Here is a 17228-nt window from a genome sequence, read left to right on the forward strand (position 1 = left end):
TTAAATCGATGCCCCATTCATAGAGGAACTCGAGTTTTTGTCGTTCCAATGGGTCACTAGCCGGCAGGGCAAGCAAATGTTAGGCTTCTAAAAATATTAACGCTGTTGGCTTCGGTTCCAAATTTGATTTTTTTGCTTCGACAACTAAGAAGGTTATTTCAGCCTTTTCACGATTTGCAAAGCATTCGGCTATCAATCGAGCAACCTCCTACAATGTTAAACAGTTCGTCGTTAGAATTCTCAAATGAATATCCAGCTATGCAGCTTACCTGATGATGTAGACCTTCCACCTTGGTGCCGTCTACCTCCAGTATCAATTGCCCGACTTCCAAGCCGCCCGCTTCAAATGCCGCACCATTTTCCTAAACAAATTTGGCAACGATTAGTTGGCATCATTTCATTCATTATTAATCAGTTGGGGTGGGGGACTCACATGGATATTGATTATCCTAGGAAGCGGGTGCTTTGTATTAGCACCACCTTCGATAGCAATACCTAAAATTGGTTTGGTTTTCTTAACTGTAATGTGTAAGTTGCCTCTATGATCAGGTACGACGTTTGGATTGTGTTCATGTGTTTGTTCAGTCGTTGAACCACCGTTCTGCTCAGTTGACAGACGCTGCATGGACTAAGGGATCATGAAACGAGAGTCAAGCATAATATGTACATTGAAAATAAACCTAAGAAACGCTCAGACTTTGAGTACAATCATGTTGTTAAGCATTGCATAACTTGCTGGTTAAAGCTGCAAGATATAGTTTATAGCCTACAATTCACTAATGCTTAGGTATGATTAATAAATATCAACTTTGAATGGTGTTTATCAAAAGCTAAATATGTATAGGTTGTGTTTGATTAAAGGCAAGCAAAGCTAAGATATATTTTCTTTTCAAAGTACTTTTTACAAATTTGAAGAAAAGGTATTGTATATTTTTTTAAAGTGTATGTGGGGGCGTCAAACGAAATGAAACTTTAATGCTAAGGGAATCCAATTCTTTGATATTTTTGGTTGATTTAGTGTTTCAGTTGTTTCTGTGAGAATGGAACATGAGATGTTGTTGGTTTTTTTGGTTGACCAAATTGCATAAAATTTTTTGGTTTCTAAAAGTTTGTCGTGTGTGCATTTGTATGTGTTTTTGTAGAGATCCTTTAAGAATATTAGAGTAAAAAAAAAAACGTACTGACAGAGCATAAATTTGAATTTTAGCGAATTATCAAATCAAACCGCAAACATTCTTTTATCTAGTATTATTATTTTGTTGGCATTCTCTGCTGTCGTAGCTCGATAAACACGAGTATTTTGGTATTTTTATTTTCATTGGTATTTTTTCTGGTATTTATTGTGCTTGCATATCGCACTTAATGGTAGCACTCACCTGATGCCTTCGTACACCTTTATCGCCCAGCAAAGTGCCGCCTTCTTCCTTCATATCGAAACTTCTTGAGAGTTTTGTGGCCAACTCCTAATATTTTTTTTTTCAATATTTTTTTGTGTTTTTTTTTTTTGCATACGGTCACATTTTATGTTTTCGTAATTTTGGCCGAATTTTATGCAGAGTGCGCAAAGTTGTAAAGAATTTGTTGGTTTTTTTTTTTTTGAATTGATTTGTTTTTACAAAAAGTTGAATATAAAATGAAAATAGTAGAAAGATGTTTGCATAAGAATTGGTTGTATTTGTACTAAGAATTGCTGCTAGATAAAAAAAAACATAAAAATCGTTGCAATTGCTGATTTAGAACTTGGCAACGACAACACGATATTGCGTCCATGTAAAGTGTTCTTCTTGTAATATGTTTTATTTGCTATTTGGTATTATTATGGTACAATTGTTTTAGTTTGTTTACTTGCAGACATACAAATAGATATGTAGTTGAAAAAGTATGGTAGTCGAAAATATATATATGGATAGATATACATACATATATGTGTACGTAGTTGAGTTAAAAGTGAAACGTACTTTAGAGTGAGGGAGAGTTTCGGGAATCGTGGTTGTGGTAGCAGAACAGCATATGCAAAAGCTTTTTGCGTGCTTGAGTGAATCGATTTAAATTGAGAATTGAAAACTTTACTGTGAACACTTTTCTGATTTGTACAAATTTCATTTGCATACAACCCAGAGTATGCATGGATGTATGCGTCAATGCATTGTGTGTGGGATTGGCAACTAAAATGCACATGAGTACACTGCATCTTATTGAGAAACTCAATTGAAGACAAAATTGGAAAAAAGGATTACAATATTGCGCTGCTTTTGAAATAGGTTGATTATGGGTATATTTACATATTCTTCATATGATATGTGAAAACTTGTTGTGGGACTTGAATTTATATGAATGTTAGCAGAAAGATTCAGATTCTTAATTCCCAAAGCTTTATGAATATATTCAAATGCGTTGTTAATATACATTTTATCAAGCAGCTTTCAAATATGTCTGCAATGCATGAGTAAGACTTTCCATTTGTCCATAAGCATTCGTTCCTTCACATTTTAGTCTCAAATTAAGCAGCATTTAAAATCGTTATAATATACAACTAAATTTGAAACCAGTTGTCAGCAGTTCACTGCTACTTTATGAGTACCTATCGACCGATAAGTTATAGAGTAGATAGATTAAAATAATCGCAGTATAAATATGTTGTGTATATTTAATAGAAGGACATATAGAAGCTTTGTCGTTCTGCAATATGCATTAGACATTTATAATTCCAAACAGTTTAAGCAACAGAAAAAACCTAAATCTATTTTGAATGCCGCAATGTTATCGATTGACAAAAAAATCGATAGCAGATGAAATACACAAGGTATCGATGCCGCATAATTAGAATACTCAACAACAAAAAAAGTACAATAAATGTTGCTTTTTAGATAAGCTTAAAGTGTAGTTAGAGTACTGAATGTGTGTGTGTGTATCTGGGTGCAATTTATGAGAATGCAAGTGCTGGTGTGTGTGTGTGTGTGTGTGTGTATAGTATGTGTTTAAGTGTAGTGTATAGGCATTGCAGCTATACAAAATGTGTAGTTGGGATGTGTTTAAATATATTTATAGAGTGTATTTTACGAAAGAAACGGCTTGCAAAACTTGGCAACTAAGACACTTAGATTTTTGGCTAGATTTTCAACAAGACTAGATTTATTGGCTATTTTATTTCAATTTGTAGGGGATTGGTTTTGTTTTGGACAGAAAAGCGCTAACTAAAACTTCAAAAAACTTGAACTTATTTTACAGATGTGGGTATCTAAGAGTTATAGCTACGACTAGAGGTGTACGTGTGTGTGTGAGTGTGTGAGAGAGAGAGTGTGTGTGTGTGTGTGTGTGTGTGGAGGGCGGCAGCAGCTAAAGTTAAGATGAAAATATAAGAGGATTTATATAAACGCAAATGTACAAAAGTATGAGGGGAGCGGAAAATCTAATTACAGGGCGAAACAAATTACCAGATATATGTATACATATATGTACATATACATAAGTATGTATATACTACAAACGAATCATGAAAAGTTGATGGAATTGAAATCAATTTTTGCATGTGTCGATGCCTTTGGTGGGGTTGGGTTGTGGTTGATTTTGGTGTTAACAAATTAGGTTGACTCATGCGTAAATGTGCAAATGTATTTTTCAAGCTTTTTCTTTCTTTTGGTTTGTTTTTTTTATTTAGTTTGACCTTTTTGTTTAATTTGCGTTGACGTTGTTTGAAACGTGTTGAATTATGATTTGTTTTTCTTGCATTTTTTTTTTTTTAGTTAATATACTTACATTGACAATTACTTTACAAGAGACTAAAAAAACTCTAGTTAGTTAAAAGAAAACGAGTATTTTTTCTTGGGTGCGCAAGTTGGTTAAGAATTCAAAACAAACATTAAAATATAGTTAAGTACGTTAACTTTTACGTTTTGATTCGGCTAAAGAAACAAATGAGCTCAAGTCAGAGTGTGTGTGCGTGTGTGTGTGTGTGTGTGTGTGTGTGTGTGTGCAAGCAATTAGTTGAAATTGAAACAATAAACGAGACGAGACGAGGTCAAGAACTAAAACACAATTCCTACGATTACAACAGAAAAAGTGTATGCATGTGTGTGTATGTGTGTGTGTGTGTGTGTGCGAGGAACAAATGGAAATGCAAATTTAGTTTTTTATTATTATCATTTTTATTTGCACTCGCATTGTGCTGTTTCTTGCAAGGCACATACAAACAGTTAGTTAGTTAGTTAGTTAGTTAGTTGGTTGGTTAGTTGGTTGGTTAATTAATTATTTAGATAGAGAGAGAAAATAGACAGAGAGCGTACTTAGAGAGTGAGAGTGAGACAGAGCATAAAATAACATTATTGCAACAATACTAAAGTCAGGCTAAATTTGAATTTATGCGCTGAAAATGCAACGAGATGCAAATTCAAAAGTATTTCAAACATTCGCAAAGAACTGTTCAATTGCTTGTGACACAATTATTGTGTTTTGTGGTTGCTGTTTGTATTATTTCCATTTTATTTTTGGATTTTTTGGTTTTGTATTTTGATTTGTTTTTGGTTTAAGTTTTCGTTTTTTTTTTTTTTGTTTGTTTATAGTTTACTTTCGTTAAACGAAAAATACATTGGCACTTACAAGAGGTCGTCCCCAATACCATGATTTGACACGTTGTGTTAAACCACCCAAATGTGAACGTAGTCCATCTAAGTAGCCGCCCTGAAATGCACACAAATGAACAAACGAGAACAATTTCGGGGGGAGAACGGGTAAAGGTTGAGAAAGAGAGAGTAACAGAGAGTAAGAGAGAGAGAGCACACAAATCAACTAAAACAGAACTGAAATTAACCATTAACAAACTAAACAAAAATCATTGGACTAAAAACGAATATGATATACATAGATGTATGCATGTATATGTAAGTATGATTGGCGGGTATATGAAACTTAAAGTGCCAAAGAATTGAGAAAGTGGTCAAACGAAATGGTGTCACGAACAGAACTGAAAGTAAATGGGGTTCTGGAGCTGTCTTTTGTGATATGTGGGAATTGTAGAGCCATCAACTGCGCTCTTTTACATACTATATCAATGTTATCAATATAAATATATACGTTTTTATATAGTTTCTTTTACGCTACGTGTTGTTACACTTTTAGCTAATTAAGCTTTAAATCAGTTTTACGGGTATGTTTCTATTATTTCTAGTAAATATGTTTTCTACATAGCTTAAATACGGCCCTGTGTTGTTCTAAATGATTTACTTAATGTCAAATATAATGATTACAACTACATAGAATGAACTTTTTGTAGTTTTAATTTAAGGCTATTATTAATAATTTTACCAGATATAAATGTCTCTATCATTATAAAAATTAACATATATTTATCTTGGACGGCTTTGTTTTTTTGTTTTTTTTTTTTGTTTTTCTACATAAGTTTCGTATTGCTCTGCAAAAAAGATTGTCAATAAATCGAACTGCTTCCTAGCTACAATGTTGCTGTCTACCTCGATGTTGCTAACAGCAAATGTTGCTGAGCATCATGTTGCCAGCATTTGATTAACTGTTGCATACTTTTAGGGGCGCTGCAAAGCTTTGCTTCTGCCGCTGCTGCAGCGTAATTTTCCACTTTTTATTTGCACCAAATTTTCTATGACTCAAGACGAAAAAAAACATGGTCTATTTGGTCTCATTAACTTGATTATGTCAGCAATTTAGTTTTGGGCCTTGGTTTGGTGAAGCGCAACAGCAGCAGATCGCAAGGCACATCCATATTTCCGCGGCCCATTACAGCTAATGCATGGCAGCCATAGAGATATTAACAACAATCAGTGGGAAATACATAGTAAAAATAGCGCTAAATATTTACAACGCTTGGGCAAAAGACTTTTCTTTTAGCATGTGCAGCTAAATTGGCTGCTTCCTTATTGTATTTTGTTTGTGATGAAGTTATTTATATATGTATATGTATGTGTGTGGCTGTGGCTGTGTGTGTGTGTGTGTGAGTACAAATGGCTTTTCAGTTGGGCATGTTGTGTGTGTTTGAGTGTGTGTGCGTGTGTGTGTTTAAAAGATAGTTTTGAAAAAAGTGCTTAAATTGTAACAAACGACGACGCATACGAAAAACGAATGCAAAGCGAACGCAAAGCGCTTACCTGTTCCTGTATTTTTGTATTTGACGTTTAGTTCGTTGTTTTAGCCAGTTCACGCAGAGATTAAAGAGCATGAGAAAAAGAGAGAGAGAGAGAGAAACAGGTATATGTGAATAAAATTTAACAACAATGGCAACTGTAAATGCGCAAGTGCCTGCTGAAACTGTTAACAATTAGACATAAGTTGTTCAAAATAAAAAAATGAAAAAGAAAAAAGGTAGCTCATCTCTTTTCAATGCCAAACGTGGCTTTTGGCCATCAACTCCATTCCATACACAACAAATCAACAGCAGCAAAAGCGATTGGGCAGATTTTGTGTTTACGTCATGCAAGAGCAAAACAAAAACGCCGACAAACTGCGGTGAGCAACAACAAGCGATGGCAGCCGCAGCAGCAGCCGCAGCCACAGCTGCAGTGTGTCAGCTGCAGATACAGTATCTCATAGATACGGACGTATCTACTGCTGTTGCCGCTGCTGCAGCTGCAGCTATTGCTGCTGGCCATTGCGTAAAACTTACAGCAACCCGCTTACAACTCACTTAACTTACTTATACATATGCATACATATTTATATATATATATATAACTATGCCTATTTACATATGGAAAATGATATACTTATGTGTGTGTATTACTTTTCTATAATAATTTTTAGCCATAAATATTGACAATCTTTTGGACAATCTGCACCATTTATAATTGTTGTTGCCGTCGTTGTTGCCTTTGCCTCGCTGTGTCGCTGCGTGTCATTTTTTTTATTACTGAGCCATAAAAAGTAACTGAAACGCAGACAGTCGGAGAGGCTTAAAGAAAGCCACAAGCAAAGTAAACTACGAGTTATTTAAGCATTACAATATTAAAGCACTTGAATGCCCTTTCCCTGATATTATATTAAAGGGTTTCTTATAGTCTGATCCCTTTGAACATAGGTAAAAAAGAAATAATGTATTTGTGCAAATGTGTGTAACAGGCAGAAGAAAGACCCCATAAAGTATACTTATTCTTGATTGGCATCAATAGTCGAGCCGATCAAGCCACATCCAAAATAATTTAGTTTTAAATAAAATAATGGATTATCTCTAGCCCCATTCAATTTATCTTAACATATTTGTTAGATGCCAGTTTGGGTTAAAGATAAAATGTAGCCCGCATTTTGTACGCGAAATTGTTTACATCTTCCAATATTTCCAATACAACGGGCAAGTGTAAATTAAAAATGAATTGTTTAATTAAAATCTTTAAAATATAAGACAAACAAAGACTAGATACAAATTCCAAGTTCAAGTATGTGCAAAACCAGCTTTAAGAACCGTGTCGTTTCGAACTGTAAGTTGAACCAGCGACCAGTTTTTAGCAGCTTGTAGATCTGCTCCCGAACAAGCCCAAATGGATAAGAAATTTACTGTACCCCAAGGCAGTGTACAAACCAAAACAGCGGAGCTGACGACGCCGACATCGCAGTTGGCTGCTGTTTTGGCCGCGTCTGCATTTTCAGTTTTTAGTTGCGCGTCGTTGCTTGAAGCGTTAGGTTGGCCCAGGCCCACAAAGAGTCGAGAGACAAGCGGAGAGAAGCACCGAGAGACAAACTGGAGACAAACTGGAGACAAACTGGAGACAGAGACAGAGACAGCGAGAAACAGCTTCTCCGGCTGAGTTAACAATTTGTAAGACACAAAACGTGCGTATAAATAGTAAATTACGTGTAAATACCAAAAACTTAAACAAGTTTCAGCCAAGTTGTGGCGTTGACAAATTTCGCGTTGTTGCCGCTCATTTCGCGCTCTGTTTGCCACAAATTGTTGCATAAACAACAGCCGACTCGAACTAACAAATAAACAACACACAATTGAAAGAAGTTACCTGGCTGCGTTTTCTTGCGGCCAGGCGTCAATTGCCCTGCCCCGGGCACAGCAGATGCTTTGTGTTTTGTTTTGTTATATCATCATTGTGTGTTTGGGTTTTTGCAACATTGGGCCGCAAGGCAAGTGCAATCTTGCCACACACATGTGTCCCAACCGAAATGGAGATGAGGTTGCAGCCACAAGTCTGGGCGACACGTTGAATGACTGTGGCAAACCTTTTTTTTGCAATCGCATTTGCATTCAATTAACTTCTGTTGCTCACCTTCTGCCAGTTTTTGGTCTTTGTTGTTGTTGCGCGCTAATTTCTTTTGTTTATGGCTGTTTTTTAATTGCCCGCAGCTAGGGGCTATGCCTCAACAGCTTCGGTTTGATTTTTTGCGCCGACTGGCTTTGCAATTAAGTTGCTTTCAGTCACTCACAGCTGACGGAAGTCAAGAGATTCTGAGCACAATTCGACGAGCAGCCGCTAAACATTTCGACCTACAAAAGCAAAAACTAGCTAAAGACTAAAGGGAAAGCAGTTAGCGGTAGGACGAGCTATAAACTGCCTCAGACGAACAAAAACGAAAAACGAAAAACGAAAAACAACTGACAGCTAACAGTTAAGTTTACTTTTACCCACAGTTTTCACTTGGCCAATTAGTTCTTGCCAACAAAAATAATTAGTTTCAGAAAAACTATTTTCAAAAAGTCAAATTGAGTTGGACTTCTCAAGGCAGAAGATCAATGTCAAAATATTTCTATACCGAGTAATTGACAGACAGTCTAAAACTTCACTTCAAATTGAGCAAAATAACGAAAATCACAAGTGAATTTATAAATCATTCTAAATTTTCAATTTATGTAAAAACTTTTGGCGAAAAAGATACAATTATAGACTAATATTATATATTGAATCATTTGATCAATATTTGTTTCATAATAATAATAAACATTCAATTCACCCACAACAATTCACATAATTGCGCCCAAAATAAACTTCGCATCAGATACAGTTAAATAATTTCAATTCAATTCATTTGAAATATGTCAAATTTAAGATTTTTTACCTTGAACATTATTTTGAAATGCGCCGCATTAAAATCCAATAGCCCATTAAATTGGCAAAATTAACAGAGCCATATACTAATACGCACAATAAATATATATACATATACATATATATATATATATACACATTTGTCAATGCGTATCTAATGGCAGTTGGGCAACTGTGGCCCGGGCTACTCGAGTTAGCAAGTATCTATGGGATACAGCAGACAAATGCGGCTTCAGCCGCTACGCATTGAGGTCAATGGCATGTGTATCTGTGTATCTGTCTATCTGTGTATCTGTGAGGCTGTCTGCGCCGTTGGATTTGGTTACAAATCAAGCAACCAGCTACATCCATATATATGTAATATACATATAGACGACGAACCGCTGTGAAGTTTGCAAAGTCATAAATTTGATTGATTTTAAATTGTTGGCTCTAAGCGGATTTCAAAAAACTGCTGACTGACAAACTTGGTGCGTTTAAAAAATGTTAAAAAAAAAAAAAAAAAAAAATATATAAAAGAAAAGAAAACCTACAGCTAGGACAGCTGGAGTACAGTTAAATGTGGGCTGGGCAATTGAACGTCAATTTCATTATTCTTACTGTTGGAAAATTCTCTTTCTGCTTTGTGAAAGTTTCGACGCGTCGTCACTTTAACTTTTCCGTGCACAGAACCCGCCGCCAACTTATTTGTGAAACTTTTCAGCAGCTGGTTCGGTTCTGTGCTCGCCGTCCAACCCCGTCTAACTCGCTGTCTATTAATCTTTTGTAAACAAAAGGTGAGCAGCTAATTTGCTGTCCAATTCACACCATTGTTAGCTAGCACACCAGCCAGCCAGATCATGCGACCATCCATTGTGACACCGTCTATGCATATAACTGGCCATAATAATTATTATTTCTCGCTGCCAGATCAGCGCATTGACCCACAAACTAAAAACTTGACAGCTGACCGATCGCTAAGCTGTCTGTCAAAGCGGCAAACGCCCCAATACGAGCATTGTGCAACATGATTAAATGTGATATTCAGTTAACTGGGTCACAGTCCAAATAAAAGAAAGATGATGTCAGTAGCTTGGGAACAAATTGATTAGATTGGATGATGTAGCAGAATCTGAGAATGTGAAGATTATGTATATGCATAGATTATAGCACACCTAAAAAACTTACTTTCCCTGAGACAATTTGTCTGAATGATCAGTGAAATATATAATTTGATATAAATATTTAAATATATAGATATATATGTAGCCTGACAGAGGGTAAATAGGTGTAAATAAATATGTAAATATTTAAATCTTGTTTCAATGTATAATTCTCTCTTGAAGTGAGCATTTAAATTCAAGGAGCCTTTTTCATGATCCGAACACCTTTGTACATCAACCTGGTTGTACTAGGCCTTATAGGAACAATCGATCGAGTGAATTATATGAAAATCCAAGATTAAAATACAAATTGGGCGATCTTAGCGGGAAAATATTTCCTTCGTGTTTTCATTAATTTACCCAACTTTTCATAGCCAATTAAAACGGACACTAATCGTTCGCCCAAACAAACTGAAGCTGGTCATTAAACCTATTCAAAATAAAAAGCAGACATTTAACTGAGCCCCCGAGCATAGAAGTTGTCTGCAGTTGACTAAAGTGGAAGCTGTGAGAACTTTTATGTACTCTTCCCGACAGTTCAAAAACAAGGTAACTGTAAAAAATAAAGTTGCCCGAATTTGACACTGGGCAACACAACAATTGGGTTCATTAGTTTGGCTGCTTAAAGACATGTCGCTCTTCTGCTCTTCTACTGTGTTCCCCCCTTCTCTTCTCCTCCAACCCCCCCTCCTCTCTCTCTCTCTCTGTCTCTTGCAGAGACTGACTATTTAGTGTGTTGATTATGCTTTACACCCATTGACTTTTTAGACCGGATTTTGAATGGTTTAGTTGGCGCTGCTGCTGCTGCTGCTACGCATCAAAATGATTTATTTAACGTCTATTTACATTATAAACAACATTTTTTGAGTTGCTTGTTTGCCGCTTTCTTGGACGCAACAACAACAATAACAACAACAACAACCACTATTTACTTTCCATTTATGCTGCTCTTGACAAAGTTTTGTACCTTATTTAGTACGTTTCTCTAATGACCCACTTTGAGTTTTGGTCTTCGCCTGGCTGCCTGGCTGCCTGACTGCCTGGCTGCCGGCCTGCATGGACTTGCTGCTGCCGTTGTAACTTCAACAAAAAGTGAGTGTCGCATTGCCCAGACATCCACTTACAGCAACAACAGCAACAACAACAGCAACAACAACAACAAAAAGTTGTTTGTCTGTTTTTAGTTGAAATCAAACTGGTTGCTTGCTCAGCCGGTCGCTGGTCACCGCTCGAAGAAGTCGAACTTGCCCCCTTTGCTGCGCCGTCTCGCAGTGTCAGCTGTGTAAACAGGGCTAAGCGAGTAGCTCACTCTCTCCCTCTCCCCCCTCCCTCGCCGTCAACCTCTCTCTTTCTGCTCCAGCTGCAGTTGGCCATATTACATCCCAAATGGCTTCTGACAGAGCCAGACAGTTAACACACACATTGAACTTGCAGTCGATGCGTTGATTTGGACGAACGCCTTTTGCGGAAATTATTGCAATTTTCGTGTCTTTTGGCAACACAATTCACAAGCAACATTTGTAGCTGTTGTAGCTATTGTTGATGTTATTATTGTTGTTGCTGCTGCTCTTGTTGTTTCGTTAAAAGCGGCAAATTTACTTTCACTTTTCGTATGCTCCTTGCAAAGCAGGCACAATAACTTTATAATGCGACTTGTTAGCCATTGAATAATGTAATGAACTATATGGCTACAAATGCATTCACATACATTTTATATATAAATGTGGAAAATAATACACAGTCCAAACTGTAGTAGTAGCCAGTTGTATTCATTATCTGTCAGTACTTAAATCATTATGTAAAATTCCACTCACAAGCGTGGAATATGGGCGAAAGCCCGTTGAATGACAACTACTAGCTTTCAAGACATCGTTCAAAGATCTATGTAAATTTCATTATCTGTAAATTATAAAGCACCAAAATGGCATTTTGTAGAAAAACTGTTGAATGACAGATATGTGTGAAAGTCATTATCTGTAATTTGTAGTGCAACGAAATTAAGTTTTGTAGAAATCCACTAACCAGCGTGGAATAGGGAGGAAATAATAACTAGTAGCGTTCGAGCTACTAACAAAGATTTATGTGAAACCCCATTTTAACAATTTTTGAGAATCCATCTTAATGGACGGAAAATAAGGGGAAAAACAAGTAGATTCAGTCTTGAGAAAAGCGCTAGACCTGCACAAAGTCAGGCAATGGCAGCATATCTATGAGTAAAATTCTTCCTGAGTATGTGCATACATTTATGGTCAAAAAATTGTTTGGCTTAAGTACAAATAACTATGACCCAATTATTGCATAACTACATTTGACAGATGCCAATTTGGGTAGAAATAAAATGTAGCCCGCATTTTGTATATGAAAATATTTACGGCTTGCAAAATTTTCAGTACAAAGGGCATTTGTAAATTTTTAAAATGTGTAACAAATCAAGGTTTAAAGAAAAACCTGTGCGGAAGGCTCTGAAAGGCAGGACGCTGGTTCGAATTGCCAACCGAACCACCAACCATTTTTTGTTGGTTTTGCAAACCAGATTTATACACACAACCATTTTAAGCTGTTGTTTGTCCTAGTCAATCGGTCGTGTGTTTCAGTTTAGCTTTGTCGAATTGCCGACAACACACAACAAACATCACACACACACACACACAACACACAGCTTGGCATTTGCAACTTGGTTAAAGAACAACAAATCGGACGATTCATTAAAACAACTTAACAAATCAACAGGCGGACAAACAATTGGCACTCCAGCATGGAAACCTATTTGACCGAGATCAAACAATTGCGCATACCACGCCCGAAATTCGAGCCGAATAGCTGCCACCAGCAGCACCAGCATGCAACGGCAACGGGAGCGGGAACGGGAGCGGGAACGGCAACAGCGACAGCAACCGCGACAATGACATCGACGCCCACACATCATCATCATCATCATCAGCTTCAGCTACAGCATCATCATCATCACCACGCCCATCATCAGTGGCGACACTTTGTGCGGCCCTTTACACCGCCACGCGATTATCACTTGCCAGTTGTTGGTGGAGCCGTCGCCTGGTCGGCAGCGGAGGACAGCGCCACGCACGACAAAATCTAAGGGAGGAGCTGAGTTGAGCTGAGCTGAGCTGAGCTGGTGGGGAGTGGCAGGGATCTACCGGGCTGGCAGCTCGGCGGTCTGTTTGAGCTCAATTGGATTGCATTGACGCTGGCTTTGCTGTTGTCGTATTGATTACACTACCAATATGTCGAGCGAGAGAGACAGATATATATATATGGTATATACACACATGCTATATATAACTATAATCTATCAAGAGTTTAAAGCTCTTTTGCATAATTTAGTGCTTAAGTTTAGTGTTTACTGTGGTAAGCTTAGGTTTCCTATATTAGCTATACAATAATAATAAAATCAAAGCTTGTCAAGTGTTTGAATCGATTTTTGTGTTACTCGAAAGAAACTCTGAAATGGTATTATATAGTAAGTATATTTGTATAGGCATGTTTGGCGATGATGTGACATGAGAACTTCATGAATGAAATTCAATGCTAGCAACTGGGCTTATTCTGCAAATCTACCCCTACAGAATACCTCTAAATAGAGCCTCTACACGTTACATGTCACGGCCCGAAGGGGTTAAAACCTTGTTTTGGTTACTCACCGCATCTTGTTCATATTCCGGTAATAGGGTTTCGCTGCCCCGGCGAGTTCTATGCTCATCACAGCCGTATTCCTAAGCCGGAGACAGAAAAGCGAAAAAATCATTTTTGAGATTTTCTTTGCGTTTATGCATAATAACAATAGCCAATTTGAAAAGGCCTTTTCAATTTTTTAGTCAATTAAACTACGACAATTAGCAGCCAATTAGACAACAGAAATATTTAAAAACTCAAGGAACATTAAACAATTGCACAATTAGACATACACAAAACATGAAAAGAAGTCCTCTTCAAAAGAGCACACATATATAGAAATGTCAAGGGACAGAACACAAAAAATAAATAAAACAAAAAAAAAACACACGAGACAAGAGACAACACACAATAAAGCGGCTCGAGACGCGACGATTTAGATCCGAATGTCAATTTTTCTTATATATGCAATACAAATTAAGTTAATATAGCACAGAAAGAGCAGAGCAGAGAAAATAAACCAGAGTTATTAAGATATCAAAAGCTAAATTCAATCAAGAATAAAGGAATAAAGAGGATTTAATTAGAGAGCATATGAAAGATAAGTTTAAAATAAAATAAAATGAATATTGTTTAGCTTAATTTGGAAATTTTTAAAGCTTTCTGAAAGTTTCTCTCAGTCTTTTCCAATATAGATGAAACATAAACAATTTCTGTTCATATAGCTAAATATTTGCTGATTCTAATGGAAAAACTATGGATAGTTCTTGAAAGTATTTAGCAGAAACAGAGCCAGGAAAGAGTTTTTGAGTAGTGACAGATCTAAGTGGTGCCAATGGGACGCTAGATGCTTCACGCAAATTCCTGACCTGTTGCTGATTGTCTTTGGCTTGTTTGATTTTAAATTGATTTGGTCCCAATTGCTGCTGGTGAGGATGACGCACATTTCCAACGACGCCGCCGCCCAGATGACGCAATGAGGTATGATGTGGTGGATAATGTTGTTGTTGTTGTTGTTGTTGTTGTTGTAGTGGTTTTGGTGGCGGTGATGGTGATTGGTTGCTAGCTGCATGTGTTGTTGCTGGCTGATAATGCTGTGAACGATGCAGTATTGGTCCCGCCGACATGGGCCGATAGGGCAACTGTAGTGCGGGTCTATCAACGGGTTAACGAATACAGATACAGATACAGATACGCAATGATCAGTTCTTGATTGTTGTTGTTGTTGTTGTGTAATGGTCTATTTGATTAGGTGCTCAGTGTTTAGGTACCGTTTATGTATATCCGTTACGGTCATGCCCAGACCCGAGTCCGACGAGGGACTGCGTCCAGTAGCGGCGCTTACTTCCATATCGTCAGCTGTTACCTGTTGGGAATGGAATGGAACGAACGTTTTTTTGCATACGATTCAGAGACAGACAGAGAGAGAGAGTGAGTGTGAGAGTGAGACAGTGAGAGCGTGACAGAGAGAGAGAGACAGAGAGGGCTAGACAGAGCGAAATATGAAACAGGGTCTACGGGCTAGGCCTGAACAGATTTACAGAGCCATCTACTGAGCATAGACAGCGCAGACAGAATGTGCGACAGAGAGGATCGCAGAGAGAGAGAGAGAGAGAGTAAAGTGATATCATTTGGTGATCAGTGCATAAGTTCTTCACGAACTATAGTTCATTTCGAACATATATATATTAACATGTATATATATATTGTTTTTTAAAGCTTTGCTTTCAATCGGTGCCATGTTATGTATTAAGCAGAGTTTTGGGTGATTTATCGGTGACTGCTGTTTGTTATTATGCTTTAAGTGCGCTTTTGTGTGGCTAATATTACTTCATATATATATATCTAATTTGTATATGTACTTATATCCGATTATACATGTTTGAATTTCATATTTTACAATTAATCATGTTGCTTAGATATCTAAACCTAAACCAATGTATGGTTTGTCGCGCAATATCGATGCTTATCGAAGTCTTGCACTATCGATAATTTGAGCAATGCACAGCTGTAGCTTCATCTGAAGCAACTGTACTTGCTACTTATGCCTAGAAGAAAAAAGAATTTGTGCAACTACAAAAACTGCATTGTTCAATTTGTTGATTTAATTGCTTTTTGGTTAATTATTTGAATTTTTTTCTTGTTTCTTTTCTTGCATTTTGTAAAGTAAAAATTGACATTCGTTTTGGTTCGATTTTTGTTTGCAAGCCAAACAAAATCTGAAGCCGAATCAAAGAAAGCGAGTTTCAAAAAGCGTTTCAAATTGGGAAACATGCAGCAAACACAAAACCATAAACTATAAAGCATAAACAATAGTAGAATAATAAAAAAAAAGGAAAGTTAAAGACAATTATACATTTTCCTACTCGAAGAACAATTAAACTACAAGTTTTTGCTTTATCCGACAAGTGTTTTGTATTTTGCTGTGTATTGAGTACTTTTATTAGTATTTTGTTTATCGAAAGTAAGTAAAATTTAACTAAAAATTACAACAACAACAACAAGGACAACAGTTAACAACAACAATAATGTGTAAACAAAATCAATTTTCCGAAACACAGTAGCTGGACAGATTCGTAGATACACCACACATATGGGTGTATATATTTTTGAAAAGAGTATTTAAGTTGTTTGCTAAACACTAGACGAATATTTAAGTTGGTTTTGTTTTATGTTTTGTCGTACAAAAGTTTAACATGCGCAGTTAGTTGTACACAGAACTTGCTAGGTATATATTGTGTCAGTGTCGTAGAATAAATCTTCTAAAAAGCTTACCGGCAAATCACGTGCGGGGTCTCCTTTACGCTGCAAAGATTCAAGTGGGGAATTTGCATTAAACGCTTGCTAAAATGGAGTCTAGTTGCGGCTTATGTTAGCCATTCTTACCCTATGCCTATCCACGCTATATGGATCGCGTTCTCTGCGATACACAAGCTCATCGTAACGTGTACGATCCTCCGGAAAAACGAGCTCACGAATTTCCGTCACTAGCGTGTGCTGCAAAGGGAAACATGAACATAGATGCGATCCTTTGGGTTTTGGCATCTTGATGTAGTATTTACCTTTTCGTACGTATCTAACATCTCTAATAAGACGGCAACAAAGGCATCTATGGTCATTGCTTTCACACTATATTCGGCAATATAATACGAAAGACTTGCAAAATGATGACGTGGCAGCAGCGAGCGCGCCTTCTCCTCCACCATGGTCGTGATTTGACCTTTTCGGCGTGCTCTGAAAGCGACACACAGATCGATCGAGTATTATTACATATATAAATAGATCAGTTTTTCCTAACAGGATGGCAAACTCAGGAAAATTTGTTGCTTGTTTGGTTTATGATTCGCACAAGCAACCTGCTTTTAAAAGGTTCGCTTGAGGTCCATAGTAAGCAATGAATAGGAGTTCTAAGGCTTCGAACCGGTTCGATTGCTGATTGCTTTGG

General features: G+C 37.0%; 2 protein-coding genes across 6 annotated transcripts in view; one reads left to right on the forward strand and one right to left on the reverse strand.

Annotated features, from left to right (window-relative positions):
- Window positions 1-67: 67 nt before the first annotated feature.
- dysc (dyschronic) overlaps window positions 68-17228 on the reverse strand; it is a 38724-nt gene continuing 21563 nt past the window's right edge. Inside the window, exons 7-17 of one of the 4 annotated variants that reach the window (XM_064689675.1) lie at window positions 16846-17017; window positions 16670-16780; window positions 16559-16588; window positions 15055-15149; window positions 14653-14938; window positions 13813-13884; window positions 4597-4677; window positions 1377-1463; window positions 434-628; window positions 270-362; window positions 68-208 (exon numbers count right to left, since the gene is read on the reverse strand). In XM_064689675.1, the coding sequence (XP_064545745.1) occupies window positions 80-208; window positions 270-362; window positions 434-628; window positions 1377-1463; window positions 4597-4677; window positions 13813-13884; window positions 14653-14938; window positions 15055-15149; window positions 16559-16588; window positions 16670-16780; window positions 16846-17017 (1351 nt within the window). In that variant the 3' untranslated portion in view covers window positions 68-79. Of the gene's footprint in view, window positions 209-269; window positions 363-433; window positions 629-1376; window positions 1464-4596; window positions 4678-13812; window positions 13885-14652; window positions 14939-15054; window positions 15150-15810; window positions 15832-16558; window positions 16589-16669; window positions 16781-16845; window positions 17018-17228 lie in introns of those variants that run through there. The other 3 variants (XM_064689671.1, XM_064689672.1, XM_064689674.1) reach the window with 3 other exon arrangements.
- LOC135433505 (forkhead box protein B2) lies at window positions 7627-13562 on the forward strand. 2 transcript variants are annotated; one of them, XM_064689616.1, is made up of 2 exons: window positions 7627-7788; window positions 12884-13560. In XM_064689616.1, exon 2 carries the CDS (start codon window positions 12909-12911, stop codon window positions 13248-13250), a length of 342 nt encoding a protein of 113 aa, XP_064545686.1. In that variant the 5' UTR covers window positions 7627-7788; window positions 12884-12908; the 3' UTR covers window positions 13251-13560. The 2 variants fall into 2 exon arrangements, with proteins under 2 accessions (XP_064545686.1, XP_064545687.1); XM_064689617.1 differs by having other exon boundaries at window positions 7634-7774; window positions 12884-13562.

This window comes from Drosophila montana, unplaced genomic scaffold (genome assembly GCF_035044405.1).
Source record: "Drosophila montana isolate Dmon_TW-CO22-7 unplaced genomic scaffold, ASM3504440v1 contig_3218_1, whole genome shotgun sequence".
In the NCBI taxonomy this organism is placed as follows: domain Eukaryota; kingdom Metazoa; phylum Arthropoda; class Insecta; order Diptera; family Drosophilidae; genus Drosophila; species Drosophila montana.

Coding starts and splice junctions, on each gene's coding strand:
- LOC135433505 (XM_064689616.1), top strand. CDS start 12,909: ATGGAAACCTATTTGACCGAGATCAAACAATTGCGCATACCACGCCCG.